This window comes from Mus musculus, chromosome 5, assembly GCF_000001635.26.
Source record: "Mus musculus strain C57BL/6J chromosome 5, GRCm38.p6 C57BL/6J".
NCBI lineage: Eukaryota > Metazoa > Chordata > Mammalia > Rodentia > Muridae > Mus > Mus musculus.
In genome coordinates this window covers 22,155,997-22,175,046 of record NC_000071.6, presented here as the reverse complement: position 1 = coordinate 22,175,046, position 19,050 = coordinate 22,155,997, and the positions used below count along the sequence as shown (strand labels likewise).

At 41.4% G+C, this 19,050-nt stretch overlaps 1 protein-coding gene across 2 annotated transcripts in view; it reads left to right on the top strand.

The window, feature by feature from the left end:
• The window catches only part of Reln (reelin), a 460,252-nt gene that overhangs the window by 169,659 nt on the left and 271,543 nt on the right, over positions 1–19,050 (top strand). For both annotated transcript variants that reach the window (NM_001310464.1, NM_011261.2), the window contains exon 4: positions 3,767–3,837. In NM_001310464.1, coding sequence (NP_001297393.1) covers positions 3,767–3,837 — 71 coding nt within the window. The remainder of the gene's footprint in view (positions 1–3,766; positions 3,838–19,050) is intronic.

Genomic DNA, 19,050 nt, shown 5'->3' with positions numbered 1-19,050 from the left:
ATATTTTCTTCATTTACATTTCAAATGCTATCCCGAAAGTTCCCTGTACCCTCCCCCGCCCTGCTCCCCTACCCACCCACTCGCACTTCTTGGCCCTGGCATTCCCCTGTACTGGGGCATATAAAGTTTGCAAGACCAAGGGGCCTCTCTTCCCAATGATGGCCGACTAGGCCATCTTCTGCTACATATGCAGCTAGAGACACGAGCTCTGGGGGTACTGGTTAGTTCATATTGTTGTTCCACCTACAGGGTTGCAGACCAAGTACTCAAGGCAGTCTTTAATTACTGAGCCACTTCCTTGAAAGACATTAGCTGATGAGAGCATGCTCAGCCCAGGATGGACCAGTGAGTGCCCCAAGCACTTCCTGCTGCTTCTCTTGTGGCTCCTGGAAGACTCCTACAGGGGTTCTGAGAGGTCCTGAAAACCACAGGCCTGAAGTCAGGCCCTGTATTAGGCCCTAGGATTCCTTATTTATAGGCTGTTGAGCACTAGTAGCTCTGTGGCCTTCAAATACCTCAGGAAGATGGAAGGAACAGACTCTGCAGGCCATGTTGAGTGAAGGCTGATCGTCAAAGCCAGAGCTCAAGTGTTCTGCTTGGACTTCCATCTGCATTTGATGAATGAGAACCACTGCTAATTAAATTTTGGCTTCTTTGGGGGTAAATACCCAGAAGAGGGTATCATATGACCCAGCTGGGTCACGTGACAGATCTGTTTTTAGTTTTCTGAGAAACATCCATACTGATGACCACAGAAGCTGACCTAGTTAACATTCATTCCTACAAGTAGTATAACACACCAATAGTGTCTACAACTTCCCCAACATTTACCATTGTTTTCTTGGCGGTCGACATCCTGGACTGGGGTAAGGTGGAATCACAAAGTAGTTTTCGCTAGCATTTCTCTGGCTGGTGGTACTGAATGGGATTTTTGTATTTCTTGGATATTTGTACTTTAAAAAACTGTCTGTCCATTTTATTAGCTCATTTGTTACCTGAGTTATGTAGATTTCTTTTGGTGCATGTGCACTTGTGTGTGTGTGTGTATGTGTGTGTGTGTTGATGTGGTATGGTGTGTGTCTGTGTATGTGTACATCTGAGTTGTATGTGGAATATTTCTGTGGTGTGGTTGTGTGTGCGTGTGTGTGTGTGTGTGTTCTCTTTATCACAGAGATACTTGCATATTACTAGAAGTTAAACTATCAAACCAGCCTAGGTGTCCATCAATAGAAGAATGGGGAAAGAAAATACCATTTATAAATAGGATGGAATTCTTCCCACAAATCAAGAAGAGGGAAGTTATGTTTTCAGAGAAACGGATGTGACAGAACATAGTCACACTAAATAAATTAAGTCAGTCTCTGACGATAACAAACAGTTCAGCTTTTCTCTTAATTTTGGATGCTAGAAGGTGGAAAATAAAGCCGTGTATGTACAGAAGACATGAAAACTGAAGACTGTCAGGTGGAGCACAGGATAGCTGCAGAAGTGGGAGGGATGAGGAAGAGAGCCTAAGACTATACTTAAAGCACCTTATGTGTTTGCATGGAAATTGCCTTTGTAACTACACTTAATAAGCTTTTAAAAGACAGATTATAGGTTCCTAAAATATAGAAACTTTGCTTAGATGATGAACTCAAAGTTTCCTTCAGCTGCAGTGCGTTACTCTGTATGTGCTGAGATGTCTATCAAATTGTTCACTGAACCGAACATGCAGAAGTAAATCTATGGATAAGGCATTAAATCCCAGACCTGAGGACACCAAACAGCAGGAAGAACAGTATGAAGTCACACAGCACTGTGCATCGTGAGGCTTTTTCACACTTGAGACAGCGCTAAGGGGGGCTTCTGCTGCAAGCCCCTCACCTCTGTGCTGAGAGGCAGCCTGTTTATGGAGAGCACAGTGGCCTTGGGCACTCTGTGGACAAGAAGCACAACTCTAATAGGAATATTACCTGCCTGCTCGCAACAGTTAAGTGCCATGTGCCGGAGCAGTCCTCTTGCTAGTTAGTGATTTCAGAAAATATCATTTCAAATTACATGTTTACAATTAGGATGCTGTGTTACTGTTAGAAGTAGATGGGAAATCTATCTCAGAAGCACTTAGTTCAATTGATTTGAAGAATACGTGAGGGAAATAAAGTCATCACTTTCTCTCTGAACAGAAAACCTGTACTGATCAAGGATTCGATAGGATATGTTGATAACTTGGATTAACCAAATGTTAAGGCCTCATTTTCAACTTTATGAAAGTAAAGAAAACATGCATGTTTATAAACACATACACACAAATACCCACAGAAAGATTATAATATATGACATTTTGATGATTAATATATAACAAGAAGTTGACACCCCTTATTAGCTTTACGTATGCTGTGGGCCGAAGACTACCCGTGAGTTTCCTTATCTATTCTGCCTCCCCTGTACGTTCAGTGTGTGTGTGTGTGTGTGTGTGTGTGTGTGTGCGCGTGTGTGCATGCGTGTGCGTGTGTGTGTGTGTGTGTGTGTGTGTGTGTGCGTGCGCGCGCGCGCGCGTGCGTTAATTAAGGTATACTTTTCATAGTGGTGCTGCTGTAGAATGTTAGTGTGGAGCATATCGCCTATTAACACTTCAGCATGGAAGGCTCCGTCATTATTTCCAGAGAGTTGAAACTTGATTAGTGACCTGGGGGCACAGGAACAATTCCATGGAGAACAGAAATCAGAAAGGCCCACAGCATGAAGGAAGAAGGTTCATCCATATGGAGGCCAAATGGGGGATGTCAGGAGCCAGGAGGTCCTATTGAATCCAGCAAGGATGGAGATATTGACCAAAGGTTGTCCTGTGGAGGGGTAATGAGGACAGCAAGGTCTGTCCTCTCAGGAGTTAGCCCAGTGTGTTGTCTATAATCCACCTCCAGCAGATGTCGGCAGAATCAAATTATTTTTATCCTAGCGTGAGTTGGGCAAGAGTAAAGATTTAATGTTAATATGTTTTTAGACAGTAAATGTATTTTTGTACGACTTATTTTCTAAAAACAAAGTTTCTCAAGGAAACATGATTTTCTGCTCTAATTTCACTTAGAAAATACATTTCACCTCAAAATAATTCTTTTGAAGGGAAATCAGTTCACATATAGAGAACAAATCACTCCTCCTTTAATAAGACATTTCCAATTATAGCTGTTGAATAACAAATCTGCTGTGAGAAGCTGGGTTCTTCAGTGTCCCATATGCACAGCTCTGATTAGGAGAAGGGAGAGATTCGTATCTTCTGCAAATGGCGAATTACACCCAGTAGGTGGGGGGAGGTGTATTTTGTTCTAACAGATGTTTTTTTAATTATAAAAGCTCTGACTAGCCCATCTTTGGGGAAAATATTCCTTTAAAAATATTTTTTAGCCTTAACTCTCCATCCTATAGTGACCATTACTTCAAAGATCCCAAAAGCCTTTAGGAGGATGTCTCCTACACTGCTGAGGTCCTTTCCAGAACATTCCGCGTCAGCGTCTAGAGAGCTTGCTAAGCACCCTGGCCACTTTCCCATCCAGGCTTTGGTCCCGCCTGCTGGTCCAAAATAAGCCATCAAATATTACAATGTCGTTTATAAAACAAGACCTGAGGTAACAACTGGCCAGGGGAATTGATTTAAACATTCATTCTGTTGTTAACTTACATTATTATTTCAAGCCTTGTATCTGTAGATTTTAAGTTATTTTTAAAAATACTTTAATATTAGCTCTATTACAGCATTTAAATGAACTGTTTCCTGTTCACTTTCCAGGGCTACTGCAACACATAGGGGCCAGGTGATTTTCAAAGACGCACTGGCCCAGCAGCTGTGTGAACAAGGAGGTAAGGTCACCCCTGACTTGCTTACTTGTGTTAGTCGTCTCCACATTACTCACAGCAGGTCCTCTGGCTTATATACTGAGCTATCATTTCATTAATGTTACTTTATCATGATGTTTTAAACTTGAGTTATTGACAAGTTCATATCCCTATTCATTATCTATCCATTAGTTATTGATAAAGGTAGCAGACAACTGAACATATTCACTGTGAGCAAATGAACCAAAAGTAATTTTATAATTTCATAATTTTTTTCTGAGTCACTTTTAGTTGTCCTAGACATGAAAATTTTAATAGTAATTGTAAAATTGTACAAAAATTCATTACCTTTAATTTGCCACTAAAGCTTCTGGCCAAACGTGTTTCTGATTATTACTTTACACTCCAATATCTCTGACTTTGCTTTAGTTGGTCAGATCATGAGCTGCTTATATACCTATATCTAGGTATAATATCTATCTAGCTGTTAGATAGACATAATCAGTATGGTTGGACCTAAGAAATGTGGTATTTGATAAGTTGTTACTATCAGAATTCTAATTTATTAGCTTACAGATTCTTCAATCATAAAACTTCTCTCATAATTTCAAAACCTATGATCTATATTCTTTGGTTAAATTAACTTTTTTCTATGACTTTCAAGAATGCAGACATTAAAATATGTCTTAAGAGGCAAACTTGAGAATTCTATTACAGTGTAAATTTCTTCTGTGTTAATGAAAATATTCACTGAAAATATAGAATACCATAAAGCAAGGAAAATCAATCTAAAAAATACATAATGTCAGAAAAGATATGTCCAATTCAAATTTACTAGTTCCTAAAACTAAATTCTCGTCAGCCTTACAAGTTCAAATCTGTTGTACTATAATTGGATTGGACTATTTAAAATAAAATTTAAAAAGCTAAGAAAATTAATACATACATGAAGACCAAGCTGCACATCTGCTACATATGTGTAGAGGGCTTAGGTCCAGTCCATGTATGCTCTTTGGTGGTTCAGTCTCTGTGAGCCCCTATGGGCCCAGGTTAGTTGGCTCTGTATGTCTTCTTGTGGAGCCCTCGACCCCTCCAGGTCCCTCAGTCTTTCTCCTGACTCTTACAAGACTCCCTAAGCTCCTCCTGATGTTTGGCTGTGTGTCTCTGCATCTGCTTCCATCAGCTGCTGGATGAAGCCTCTCAGATAACAGTTATGCTAGGTTCCTGTCTGCAAATATAGCAGGATATCATTAATAGTGTCAGGGATTGGTTCTCCCCCATGGTGTGGGTCTCAAGTTGGCCCAGCCATTTGTTGGCCATTCTCTCAATCTCTGCTCCATCTTTATCCCTGCATATCTTTGTAGGCAGGGCAAATTTGAGGTCAAAAGTTTTGTGAGTGGGATAGTGTCCCCCGCCCCTCCACTGGAAGTCTTGCCTGGCCTCAGAAGGTGGCCACTTCAAGCACAATAGTCCCTGCTGCTAGACATCTCAGGTGAGTCACCCTCATATTCTTCCAGGTCTCAGACTTGTCCCAGAGATGCCCTCTAGCTGATTTCCCTTCTCTCTCCTACCCCTCCCACCCATCACCTCCACTCTCCTCACCTAAACCCCAGCCTTACTCCCTTCCCCACCCCCTCTCCATTCCAATTCCCTGTCTCCATCCAGTTCCAGTGTCTATTTTATTTCTACTTCTGAGTGAGATTCAGGCATTCTTCCTTGGGCCTTCATTGCTTCTTTGGTTCTATGGATCGTAGCATGGTTATCCTGTACTTTATGGCTAATATCTGCTTATAAGTGAGTATATACCATGTATATCTTTCTGGGTCTGGATTACTCAGGATATTTTCTAGTTCCATCTATTTGCCCTTGTTTATTTGCATTTCAAATGTTATCCTCTTTCCTGGTTTCCCCTCAGAAACCCCCATCCCATCCACCCTCCTCCTGCTCACCAACCCACCCCCACTTCCTGGTCCTGGCATTCCCCTATACTGGGGCTTAGAACCTTCACAGGACCAAGGGCCTCTCCTCCAATTGATGACCGACTGGGTCATCCTCTGCTACATGTGCAGCTAGAGCCATGAGTCCCACCATGTGTTTTCTTTGGTTGGTGGTTTAGTTCCAGGGAGCTCTGGGGGGGTACTGGTTAGTTCATATTGTTGTTCCTCCTATGGGGGCTGCAAACCCCTTCAGCTCCTTGGGTCCTTTCTCTAGCTCCTCCATTGGGGACCCTGTGCTCAGTCCAATGGATGGCTGTGAGCATCCACTTCTGTAATTTGTCAGGTTCTGGCAGAGCCTCTCAGGAGACAGCTATATTAGGCTCCTGTCAAAAAGCTCTTGTTGGCATCCACAATAGTGTCTGGCTTTGGTGGTTGTTTATGGGATGGATCCTCAGGTGGGGCAGTCTCTGGATGATCATTCCTTTAGTCTCTGCTTCACACTTTGTCTCTGTAACTCTTTCCATGGGTATTTTGTTCCCACTTCTAAGAAGGTTCGAAGTATCCACACTGTGATCTTCCTTCTTTTTGAGCTTCGTGTGGTCTGTGAATTGTACCTTGGGTATTCCAAGCTTCTGGGCTAATATCCACTTATCAGTTAGTGCATATCATGTGAGTTCTTTTGTGATTGGGTTACCTCACTCAGGATGATATCCTCCAGATCCATCCGTTTGCCTAAGAATTTCATAAATTCGTTGATTTTAATAGCTGAATAGTACTCCATTGTGTAAATGTACCACATTTTCTGTTTTCTGTATCCATTCCTCTGTTGAGGGACATCTGGGTTCTTTCCAGCTTCTGGCAATTGTAACAAAGGCTGCTATGAACATAGTGGACCATGTGTCCATATTATATGTTGGAACATCTTCTGAGTATATATGCCCAGAAGTGGTATTGCTAGAATACTACTCAATTGCTGGTGGGATTGCAAGCTGGTACAACCACTCTGGAAATCAGTTTGGCAGTTCCTCAGAAAATTGGCCATGATTCTTTGGATACTGTAGGCTGTTGGAGCATCTTTGTGGTGTATGCCCAGGAGTAGTATAGCTAGATCTTGAGGTAGAACTATTCCCAATTTTTCTGAGAAACTGCCAGATTTCCAGTGAGGTTGTACAAGTTTGTATTCCCACCAGGAATGCTTGCTCCACATCTTTGCCAACATGTGCTGTCTTTTGAGTTTTTGATCTTAGCCATTCTGATGTGTAAGATGAAGTCTCAGAGTTATTTTGATTTGCATTTCTCAAATGACTAAGAACTTTGCATATTTCTCTCTTTTGTTTCTCAGCCATTAGAGATCCCTCTGTTGAGAATTTCCTGTTTAGCCCTGAACCCTATTTTTTTAATAGGGTATTTGGGTTATTGGTGTCTATTAGCCCTCTGCCAGATGTAGGGTTGGTAAAAGATTTTTTTCTCATTCTGTAGTTTTGTCCTATTGACAGTGTTTTTTGCCTTACAGGAGCTTTTTAATTTCATGGGGTCCCAGTTATTAATTGTTGATCCTAGTACTTGAGTTGTTGGTGTTCTGTTCAGGAAGTTGTGTCCTGTTCCAATTCATTTAAAGCTATCCCCCACTTTCTCTTCTATTAGATTCAGTGTATCGGGTTTAATGTTGAGGCCTTTGATCCACTTGGACTTGAGTTTTGTGCAGGGTGATAGATATGGATCTATTTGCATTCTTCTGCCTGCAGGCATCCAAGTTAGACCAGCACCATTTGTTGAAGAGACTTTCTTTTTCCATTGTATGGTTTTGGCTTCTTTGTCAAAAATGATGTCTGTGGGTGTTTGTATTTATTTCTGGGTCTTTAATTCTATTCCGTTGATCAGTCTGTTCTTATGGGAATACCATGTGATTTTTATTACTATTGCTATGTAGTATAGCTTGATATCAGGGATGGTGATACCTCCAGAAGTTCTTTTTTTTGTACAGGATTGTTCTAGCTATCCTAGTTTGTTTGTTTGTTTTTTATATCAAATTGAGAATTGCTCTTCCAAGGTCTGTAAAGAATTGTGTTGAAATTTTTTATGGGAATTACATTAAATCTTTAGATTGCTTTTGGTAAAATGGCCATTTTTACTATGATAAACCTACTATTCATGAGCATGGGAGATCTTTCCATCTCCTGAGGTCTTCAATTGTTTTCTTCAGAGACTTGAAGTTCTTGTTGTACAGATTTTTCAGTTGCTTGGTTAGAGTTACGCCAAGATATTTTATATCATGAAGGGTATTGTTTTCTAATTTCTTTCATATCCTGTTTATCATTTGTATAAAGGAAGACCACTGATTTTTTTAAGTTACTTTTGTATCCAGCCACTTTGCAGAAGGAGTTATCAACTGAAGGAGTTCTCCGGTAGAACTTTGGGAGTCACTTATGTATACTATCATATACTTTAAATAGTGATACCTTGACTTCTTCCTTTCCAATCTTAATCACTTGATCTCCTTTGTTTGTCTTATTGCTTCATGTACTACATTGAAGAGACAGGGAGAGGGTGGACAGCCTCATCTCATCCCCAATTTAGTGGAAATGCTTCGAGTTTCTCAATTTAATTTGATGTTGGTTATCAGCTTGCTGTATATTGCCTTTACTATGTTTATGTATAGACCTTGTATCCTCCATCTCTCCAAGACTTTATCATGAAGGGATGTTGAATTTTGTCAAAGGTTTTCTTACAGCATCTAAGGAGACAGTCCTATGGGTTTTCCCTCTGTTTGTTTTTATATGGATTACATTGATGGATTTCCTAACCATTCCTACATCCCTGGGATGAACTCTACTCGATTGTGGTGGAGGAGGTTTTTAATGTGTTTCTAAATTCAGTTTGAGTACTTTATTGAGTATTTTGTATCAATGTTCATAAGAGATATCGGTCTAAAGTTCTCTTTATTTGCTCAGTCTTCGTGTTGTTTAGGTATCAGGGTGGCCATGGCCTTTTAGGATGAGTTTGGCAATGCTCCTTCTGTTTCTATTTTGTGGGATAGTTTGAGGACTAATATAACATTAGCTCTTCTTTGAAGATAAGGGAGAATTATGTGCTAAAACCATATCGCCGTGGCCTGTTTTGTTTGTTTGGGAGACTTAATGATTATTTCTATTTCCTTAGGGGTTATAGGATTATTTAAAGAGTTTGCCAGGTCTTTACCTAACTTTAGTAAGTGGAATTTATCAAGAAAATCATCCATTTCATTTAGATCCATTTCATTTTGTGGAGTAAAGGCTTTTGAAGTAAAACCTAGTGATTCTTTGGGTTTCCTTGGTGTCTGTTTTATGTCCCCCTTTTCATTTCTGATTTTGTTAATTTAGATCTCTGCCTTTTAGTTGGTTTGGCTAAGGGTTTGTTTATCTGGTTGATTTTCTCAAAGAACTAGCTATTGGTTTCGTTGATTCTTTATATTGTTCTCATTGTTTCTAATTATTGATTTCAGCTTTTAGTTTGATTATTTTCTGTCCTCTACTTCTCTTGTGTGTGCTGGCTTCTTTTTGTTTTAGAGATTTCAGGTGTGCTTTTAAATTGCTAGTATGAGATTGTTCCAATTTCTTTATGGAGGCCCCTAGTGCTATGAACTTTTCCTCTTAGCACTGCTTTCATTGTGACCCATAAGTTGGATTTGTTGTGCCTTCATTTTCAATGAATTCTAGAAACTCTTTAGTTCCTTTATTTTTTCCCTGAAGCAGTGGCCATTGAGTGAAGAGTTGTTCAGTTTCTATGAGTTTGCAGATGTTCTGTTGTTTTTGTTGTTGTTGAAGTCCATCTTTCATCCATGGTAGTCTGATAACATACAAGGGGTTATTTCAATTTCCTTCTATCTGTTGAGGCTTGTAGCTCACCTCTCCCTGACAGTACCCCAGGTGGACCTGGTAGTGAGGGGATCACATGCACACAATTTACATTTGGCAGGTACCATGTTGTTAGGATGAAAAGAACAACAAGCTTTTCGTTGGCACAAGAAGATCCACAAAAGTCCCATTGGTGCAAACAAGATAAGGCAGGCGGCCCAAGGAGATGTCAGCTTCCTGCAGTCAGGGAACTAACTGGTGCTACAAACCAAGGGTTTACTTTGAATCTTTCTACTTTTAATTAAAACATTATTTCCTCAAATAAAATAACATAATTTTTCTTGTAATGATTTTCTGTGTATTACATGAAAAGTACCTAATATATTTTATGAAAGAAAAAAGTAGCCTTCCCTGTGTATCATAGCACTGGGCCTTTTATTTATCGTGTATTTTAGTATGTTGGTCTTAAATTAAATTAAGCAACTCAAAACAAGGTTTGTTTTGTGGAGCATAGGAACAAGATCATTTTAAGATTATATTTCGGCTAAACATGTTGAAAAATAACTGTCAGAACACATGAGCGATGAGAGAAGACAGTGGGTCAGCAGCCTTGGTCCCCTTCCTCAGAAGACTGGCCTGCAAATCAGTCCCAGCAGTTTCCGGGCTTCTGCCCAGGCTCACAGCCATTCACTATGTGTTCCCACCTCATGCTGCCTCCTTTCAGCCACACCATGAAACCCCTGAGTGTGCCTCATTCCATAAGCCCAGTGCTACTTGCACCTAAAATATCCCCTCTTCCTTGCTCAGATCAACCTTTTGTGTCTCTTGTTCTGGCTGACTCGGGCTTTCTGATTCACATGCAAGAAAGCAAGACATTTTGGCTTGGCAGTAATAAAGTTGTGGTGTTTCTAGCTCCATCCATTGTCTGCACCGAGTGGCCTTGTCTGAAGCTGATTGTTTATGTTCCACAAGAGAACCCAGGGGCCAGCTGCCGGGCTCCACCAGCTGCTTATGTCAGGGACTGCCCCTGCCTCTCCTGAGAAGGAGGAGAGAAAGCTTGGGAGCAGTCATTCACTTTCAGGTTTCAGGCTTCACAAGTCCTTTGAAATCAGGGGTTCTGGTTGGAACTGTGCTGGTGTGACCTCCTCTTACGGAAGCTGGCAGAAGCTGTACTCAGCAGTCAGAGTGGGAAGACTCCAGCAAGCAAGGTCCACTGATGTGAGACAGTGGGTGCGAGCTGTGCAGGGTGCGAGCTGTGCAGGGTGGCGAGGGTGTGAATAATTCTTTTCTTCTTAAGCTTGCCTGGTTTGTTGTTGTTGTTGTTGTTGTTGTTTTGTTGTTGTTGTTGTTGTTGTTGTTGTTGTTGTTTTGTTTTGTTTTGTTTTGTTTTTTTAATTTTACAATGAAATTAAGTTGAGTGGCACAAATAACACAAATTCTTCCTATCCCCAAATTACAACTGTGCATTTTACCTTTTGAAGAGGGAGGGGACCTTTGCTGAGGTGGTGAACTAAATTATTTCTCAAGAGTGGAAGATAAACGCAGAGTGCCCACGTCTCCCTCATATGAGGACTCTCCTGACTCCTGATAGGATCTGTCTCTGTCCTATCCTAATTATCTGTCGAATGCTCATTCCCCCACCTGGGAGCTTTTGGAAAGAGGAATCAAGCCTTAATTTGTTTTTCTTTAACACATAATAAGCTTGAGTTAAAGCATGCACTTAATAAATGATGAAGAATCAACTTGAAGGATTTACTGTTGACAACTCACTGCCTCTCCTTTTCCCTTCCAATATTTCCCATGGGGCACAGTGGGGCAGCCTGGCTGGCACAAAACCGTGAACCCCATACTGATGTTGATTGTAAAATGTATTAAAACTCTGTGAGTTAGGACTGGGAGATGGCTTAGTCAGAAGTGTGCCTGCCATGCAAGCGAGCAGACCTAAGTTCAGATCTCCAGGACTCAGGTAACAGATGTGGCATGCATTTCACCTACAGCGCCAGGGTGGCCCAGGACAGAGAATGGGAATCCCGAGAGCTACTTGGCCCTCCAGCCTATTTGAATCACTGAGCTTCAAGTTCAGTGAGAGATCTTATCTTCAAAGACTGCTGACATTGACTTCTGGCCAGTATACCCATGTATACACATGTGCATGCACACTCACATGTTCACATGTTCAAATGCATGTGTACACACACACACACAGAGCCTCACCATACTCACAAATAGATAAATATGTACTATTTAAATACATAAATAAAACTGAAATTCTGAAAATCGTTCACAGATTTTCATTTTGATTAGTGAATAGCATTAGGTCACACATCGGTATTTTTAAATTCATCTTAAATTCTGAGGTTCTAGAAGTAGCAATAAACAATCTACAGATGGGTTCTTCTGACAGTCATGGTACAAACAGGGGGCAAAGGTGTCCTCTTCATGCTGGAGCTACTGCTGTGTGGGGTGTGGGGTGGGTGTGGGTGGAGGACGGGGGCTGTATACTCACAGTTGCTTTAAAGTGGAAGGTGCTCGTGCTCATTCAGAAGTCACCTAACAGTCCTCTCCAAGGATTACAGAGTGCTGCCTCACTGTGGGTGACAGCTTCTTTGCTAGCATAGGTCACGTGGTACGTCAATAAACAGAGCTCAGCAGTGTGGGAGGCAGGGGAAAGGCATGGCACCAGATCAGGCAGGTCTCACAGAGGAGGTGATACTGGAGTCAAAAACAAGGAAGAGCAAAGGGATTGGCATGTGCCTCTCCGAGAGACCGCCTAACATGTCACTAAGATTTTAAAGACAGAAATGGTGGTGAAGTGCTGCTTATGGTGATCAAATTCAATAAGCAAATTTAGAGTGGGCCAAAAACTTGGAAGGAAGTGGAGGAGACTCGTCCTCCACAAGAGTTACTATTAGACAATCTAGAGACTGATGGAGTCATAATATATTCTGCCTCACATAAAGTTAGTACTCGCTACATAGCCTGGGCTATCCTCAAAATTGCCTGATCCTCCTGCATCCATCACACAACTATTGTGATTACAGTCTTATGCCTCCATATCTAGCCCCACAAATATTTATGATTAAAAAAATTAAACCTTGAAAATTCACATGAATTATATATACTTCAACAAAAATGATCACCATTGTCAACATCCACTGGAAACATGGAAAATTCTTACTCTTTAGAGGCTTACCCAAGTGCCCAATGTGATACTGATGTAGTAGGACTTACACAGGACTAGTGGTGCTCACAAGGCACGGCCAAGGATGGATCTGGTAGAGTAAGTGTACATGTGTGCTCACTGCCTCATATCTTCTCAGCATGCCCTCTTCAAAACACACATTGGCTTTTTGGCAAGGCAAGATGGCAGGCTTAGTAGCCTGACAGCAGCCATGTCCCATACTGCCCCCAAAGGTGCACAGCATTTACAAACCATGCTGGCATCCTCTGCTGTGGGGTTGATGGTGGTGGCTGAAGCTGAATATGCTTTGTACCAGTAGGAACGGCTCAGGCTTACAGCTGATGCAGAGAAACTCGAGCGGTTTGCTTTCCAGCACCCTCACAGCTGGGTGGTAGACTGGATGGAGATGCTGTCTATGGGCACTGGGTTGTGGTCATAGGCTCTATTGTTTTATCAGACCAGACCCCAAATTCTTTCATTTTTAAATCATTTGTCTTAAGGATTGTGGAAATATAAACTGTGAGGTAAAAGTTGGATAATCAAACGCATAAAGTAAACTGGGTATTTAAATTAGATGTTTCCTTTCAGTGTGCCTGTCAAGGTGGGGTGCATCTCAGTGGTAGAGCTAACAATAACGGTGCTAATCATGCATGAGGCCCTGGGTCAGTTCCTGCAGTGCAGTCAGCCAGCCAGTCAGTGATATTTTAAATAACACTCTAGGTCATATCTACCACTTTCTTCTCTTGGCTGTTCCCTTGTTACTCAATAGCTTAAATTAACAAATATTATTAAAATAACCTAAGTTGCAAAGTCTTTATTAAACCAGTCTCCTTTCACAGCGTTAGTCAGAGTTATGTTTTACCTCACCAACTTTGACTGTTGGAAGGGGAACTAATTCACGTGAATGTTCGCAGTGTTAAAGATTCGCTTGTCAAAGGCATCCGTTTCCCCATGGCTGTTTTGTGGCTTGAATTTCACCTTAGCAGCTACAACTCCTGTTCCTGACATCCCAAGGCTTGTGATTTACAACAGAGAAAGCTAGGGAGGAGGCTGGGGAAGCTCTTTAGGAGCCCCAGGCCCCCTTCAGGATCTGAAAAAGTACCCAGTAGAGGAGAGAACTAAGGCTGTCCTGGGGCGCTGACAGAAACAGTGTCCCTGAGTGATCCAAGATTAAGAGGAGTGACAGAGCTGCGTCATATGGCCACAGTAAAACTTCCTGCTAGTGCCCCTGGGTGGGTTGGGCTGCTTTTTAAGACTTCCAAAAAAGGGTGTTTTAGACTGATGCTGTTTTTTTCCAAGGTGATTGAACAAGGATGTAAACAGCCTTCTTTTCAGTTCTGGGGGCTGTATACATTCCCACTTGACAGCTTTATCTGGTCTAAAGTCAAAACACCAAGATTTATGCTTGAAATGAACTTGACACTGGCTGCCTCTGAATGCCCATAGAGCCTGCCTTCTACTCAAACTGCTATATAATCTGCTGGATCCCCTCATATTTTAAAGGACAGAACCTAGATTTGAGTGTATGTAATTACTTGGGAGAGAAATTGCTGTCAACATACATCAATCATATTTTCATTTTTCCTTGTGAAATATTATTTCACACAACTTGTTAATTCATTTTTATTTTGATGTATGTATGAAAATACACTTGTGTCATGTTACAAATTAGCATAGGTTTTCATAAGTTTTTAAGCATTGGAATGTATTCTTATTAATTAGAATTTATTGTGCTCTGTTGTCAGTAGGCGTATGCGCTACTGTACCAGACCCATGGGAGTTGTGTGGCAAGACGAGGCTGGTTCCCTGTTCTCGGTTTGCAGTATATAGATGCTAGTCCAAACCCGTAACTAAAAAACAAGTGTGTGTGTGTGTGTGTGTGTGTGTGTGTGTGTGTGTGTGTGTACATACATATAAAGAAACAGTCAGTGAAGAGGTATCATGCTGTGTCCTCTGAGGCCTTGCTCAACTGTTTCTTCTCTGTCTCATAGTTTCAGCATCTTCCTTTTTAGGGCCCCCACCCCGGCACTGTTTACATTGCTGAGACCATCGCTCTGTGGGGCAGGAATTTTGACTTTGCATGCATCCCTCTGACTGGTTTTTCCCTCACACTCCAGCTCCTTGAAAGAACAGCATGTGTCCTCTAGGTGCACTCCCAACTCTTGCCTGGCTTCCCCTGCCAGTGACACAGGAACTGATATCTGCAAGGGGACCAGCAGCCTACGAGGAACCCAGGCAGGCCAGTGTCCTGCTAGACCTACCTCCTCTCAGTTTCCTTATGATTGACTCCTCTGCCTCAGTGTTCATGCTGGGGCTTCAGGGATTTCATTCTTGAGTTGCTTACCACACTCATGTGACCTGACACCTTTGTCAGCCGCACCAGGTATGACATCACACGTATAGTTTTCATCTCTGGAACTCTGCCCGTTTGTTCTGTGAGGACTCAGTGCCAATACGACACTGTGGTCGGGATTGTAGAATGTGGATCTCTGTACTGAGAACATGGAATATGAATTTCACTCTGTGTAAATTTCTGTTCTGGAACCCTGTGGCTGTGAAGCTCTTCTGAGTCTCAATGCCCTTGTCAGTTAAATGGGAAGAATTACAGTACTGCCCTTCCAAGTCATCCCATCTCGTTCCTAAGACCCTGTTCTTCTAGTCTGCACCCCTAAGGAATATAGTGAAGGGAGTAACTGCCATCGAGGCCTGCATGGCATAATGGCTGGCACCTAAGTGAGTGTTAGTTATCAGCATATTTTAGTCGCTTTTCCTGTTACTGCGAAGTAAGAGCTGTTAGAACAACCTGAGGAAGGATGTGCTTAGTGTTGTTCACAGTTTGAGGTTGCAGGCCATCATGGTAGGGAAAGGGTGGCAGCATGGATGTGAAGCAGCTGCTCATGCTGCGTACAGTCAGGAAGCAGAGAGAGATGAATGCCTAGTGTCTGGCTCACTTTTTCATTTCTATATTGTCTAGGGACCCCAGCCCAAAGCATGGTGCTTGCTACCCTGAGGTTAGGTCTTCCCATTTAAATCAGCCCAGTTTAGAAGCTTCGTCACAGAAATGCCCAAAAGTAAGACTCCATGGACCCTGAGTCTCATCAAGTTGATAGTTACAAGTAGCCATCATGGACGAGTTTCGCTGAGGAGCTGTTTTAGGATCTTCATCTCAGTTCTAACCTGGGTGTTCTCTTCCCTTGGTTCCACCTCTCTTTATTGCAGCTCTGTGCTTTAGTATCGGCCCAAGCAGGAGGCAGATTCTCCGGAGCATCATTTGCTCATTCCTGCACGTCTTCCGTGCTTACGCCAGTGTGTTACAGAAGATCAACTTGTTTAATCTTCTTACTGTTCCTTAAAGCAGCTGTCGCGTTTCATAACCACTGCCACTTTTTGGAACAACCATCCATCCATTCATTTATCCCTTGACACGAACTGCATTTGAAATCATGTGACCACAGCTCCCCAGCCTTTCAAGGTCCTCTCCAGACTGTCCCCGTCCCCTCTCCCTCTACATTCCCTTCTGCCACTCTCTTCCTGCATGGCCCCTTCCTCTTCCACTTCCTCTCATTCTTCTTGTCTTTCTCCTGGTTGCTCCAATCTCAAAATGTTATTTAAATCTTAATCTCAGATCTTGGGCTTCTGGTTAACTTACTAACTTTTTGAGTTCACAGAGGTCTAGAATTTTTTTTTTAATTACAAAACAACATTTTAAGATAATCTACCAACAACTCTATTATTTTATATTCTTTTTCACTCAAAATTGCTATTCATAGCATGGCTAATTTTTTGAAAAATAAGTGACTGTTTCTCCAAAAATATGTGTTCATGAGCAGTAGGACGATGAGTCATGAGGTTTAGTCACTAAGGTCCTGTTATTGAGAGCTCATGGAAGAATCAGTCTTACCTGAAAGCGTTCTCTAAGTCATAAAGATATATTTTTTGTTCTGATCCTAGTCAGTTTATCTTAGGATAGGAGAGAGGCTAAGCTGCTGTAAAACACAAATCAAATTGAAATGGGGATGAGAAGGAGGGAGGAGAAAAAGAATTGCTAATACTGCTGGCTTCTGTGGATAATTTAGCTGCTTTAAATATTAAGTAATCTTTTATATTGATCATAACGATTTCCTGAATATAGGGAGAACTATTTTCATTCCAAATTTATAACATTTTTGGAAGTTTAATTATCATACTTGAAGGTCAAGCGGTGCTTTATTGCAGTAAAATACAAAAAGTAATAAAGAAATTATTCCTGGGGAGATGAAAGTCTCGGTTCATAGCTCATTAAATACTAACTTCACAGACCATGTCTAATTTGTCATATTTAGCTTTAGAAATTTAATACATTAGAATTTCAAATTAGGTGAAAACATACATGAGACAAAACTACCTAGGGCCTTTGAATTCCAAAATGATTTAGGAGGTAGAGTTCTGATAGCCTAATGCCTGTATGCCTGTGAATTGCCGTGTGTGTGTGTGTGTGTGTGTGTGTGTGTGTGTTATTGCTTACACGATTCAAAGATGATGTTAGGCACCCAGCGATATCAACAGTCAGCTCAACTTCAGACATCTCCATTTTCTTCTCAGTGTATTGAAGTCTTCATTGTACTGACTACTCCATTCAATAACTGGGCTGAAATTTATTAGTGCTTTGGAGACACATGCTGACTTAAAAGCATGCCTAGGCTCCTGGGGTTGCGTCAGATTCTGGTAGACCCAAGCTTTCAAAGAGTGTGAACAGATTTCACGTTTTGATTTTCGCTGCATTGGGTGGCTTGGTTTTTGTTCTCACTTTTTGAGTAGTAGGGATTTCCCAATAGATATCCAGTACAGAGCTCTCTCCTAACTCTAACTCAGCCTTGTCCAATGGAAATATAATCTGAGCCTTATATGTGAAGTGCATTTAAGTATTAGAATATCTTGCTTATTTAAGATTTTATAAATGTTCAGCTAAAAGTAGCATCACAGGCCTGCCTGTCCTGAACTTCTTAAAACTCTTCAAAACCAGATTGAGTGTCACAAAAGTTCATTTTTCTTTATATTCACATATTGACAAAAATTGTTCATGTTTTCTTTTTTTTAAGAAAGTTGATCTCATGCTGAAGCAAAGCATGTGTGTATTTCAGGGCTATGTACAAATGGACTTTTTTTTTAACCAACCTAGTATTGATAATATGTAACTTATAGAGGGGTAAGGCATGAGCTTAAAAACAATGTAACAGGACAAAGCTAGGATTGTTTTCTAAGGTTTTGTGACAGTTTAGCTAACACTAGAATATACAAGTTAAAATCTAACATTGATTCAGGTAAGGAAATGTGTATAGTCATTATGCATTTCTAGTTCATTTTATTTCTGTGTGTGTGTGTCTGTGTCTGTGTGTGCGCGCGCGTGCATGCGTGTGTGGTATATGCGTGTATGTGGAAGCCAGAGGCCAGCAGCAGCTGTCTAGCTTCATTACTCCTCTCCTTATTTTTAAGATACAGTCTCTCACTGAAGCTGGGACTCACTGGTTCAGCTGCCCTGGCTGTGCAGTACCCAGGACCTGCCTGTCTCTCTCCTCCATTGCTGGAGTTTCAGATATGCACCACCACATTGGGCTTTTTATATGGCTGCTGGGAAGCCTAACTCAGATCCTCTTGCTCGTTGAACAAGCACTTTGCTCACTAAACCATCTCCTAGCCCTATATATTTCTGGGTTTGGATTTTCTAAGTCAAACCTGGTATCATAGCAGATAACTGTAATCCCAACATTTGCAACTTGAGACAGGAAGATTGAGAAAAGTTTGAGGGCAGAGTGGGCTAGGTAGTGACTATACTCCGGGCACTCTGGACTATAGAACGAGACTCTGCCTCATTCCGTTTCAACCCCATTCTTTGGCTATTCCTTTCCCTCTGGAGACTTCCTGCTCAGCCTGTACAGACACGGGGTGACACAGGAGGACAGGAATCAGCGTGCCACAGTCTGTCTTTGACTCTTGGATATTTGACAAATATTCCTTTTGTTTGAAGAAAACCTTCATTCAGAGTTAAAAATTCACTGAGCCATTGTAGAGCCCTTGCAACTTAACCAATGAGCATCAACACACAACACAAAACCTTGGAATATATTATCTTCTATTTTGTAAGAGTTCCACAATTGGCTTTAATAAGCTTAATCATGGCACTTGTCATAGATCCTGCCCTTTAAAAACCCACAGAAGTATCTTCAGCATGCATTATATGTTAGTCTGGAGCAATAAGACACGCCAATCTTATTTTAAAATGCTGTTAATTTGAATTCTTAGTCTGGCA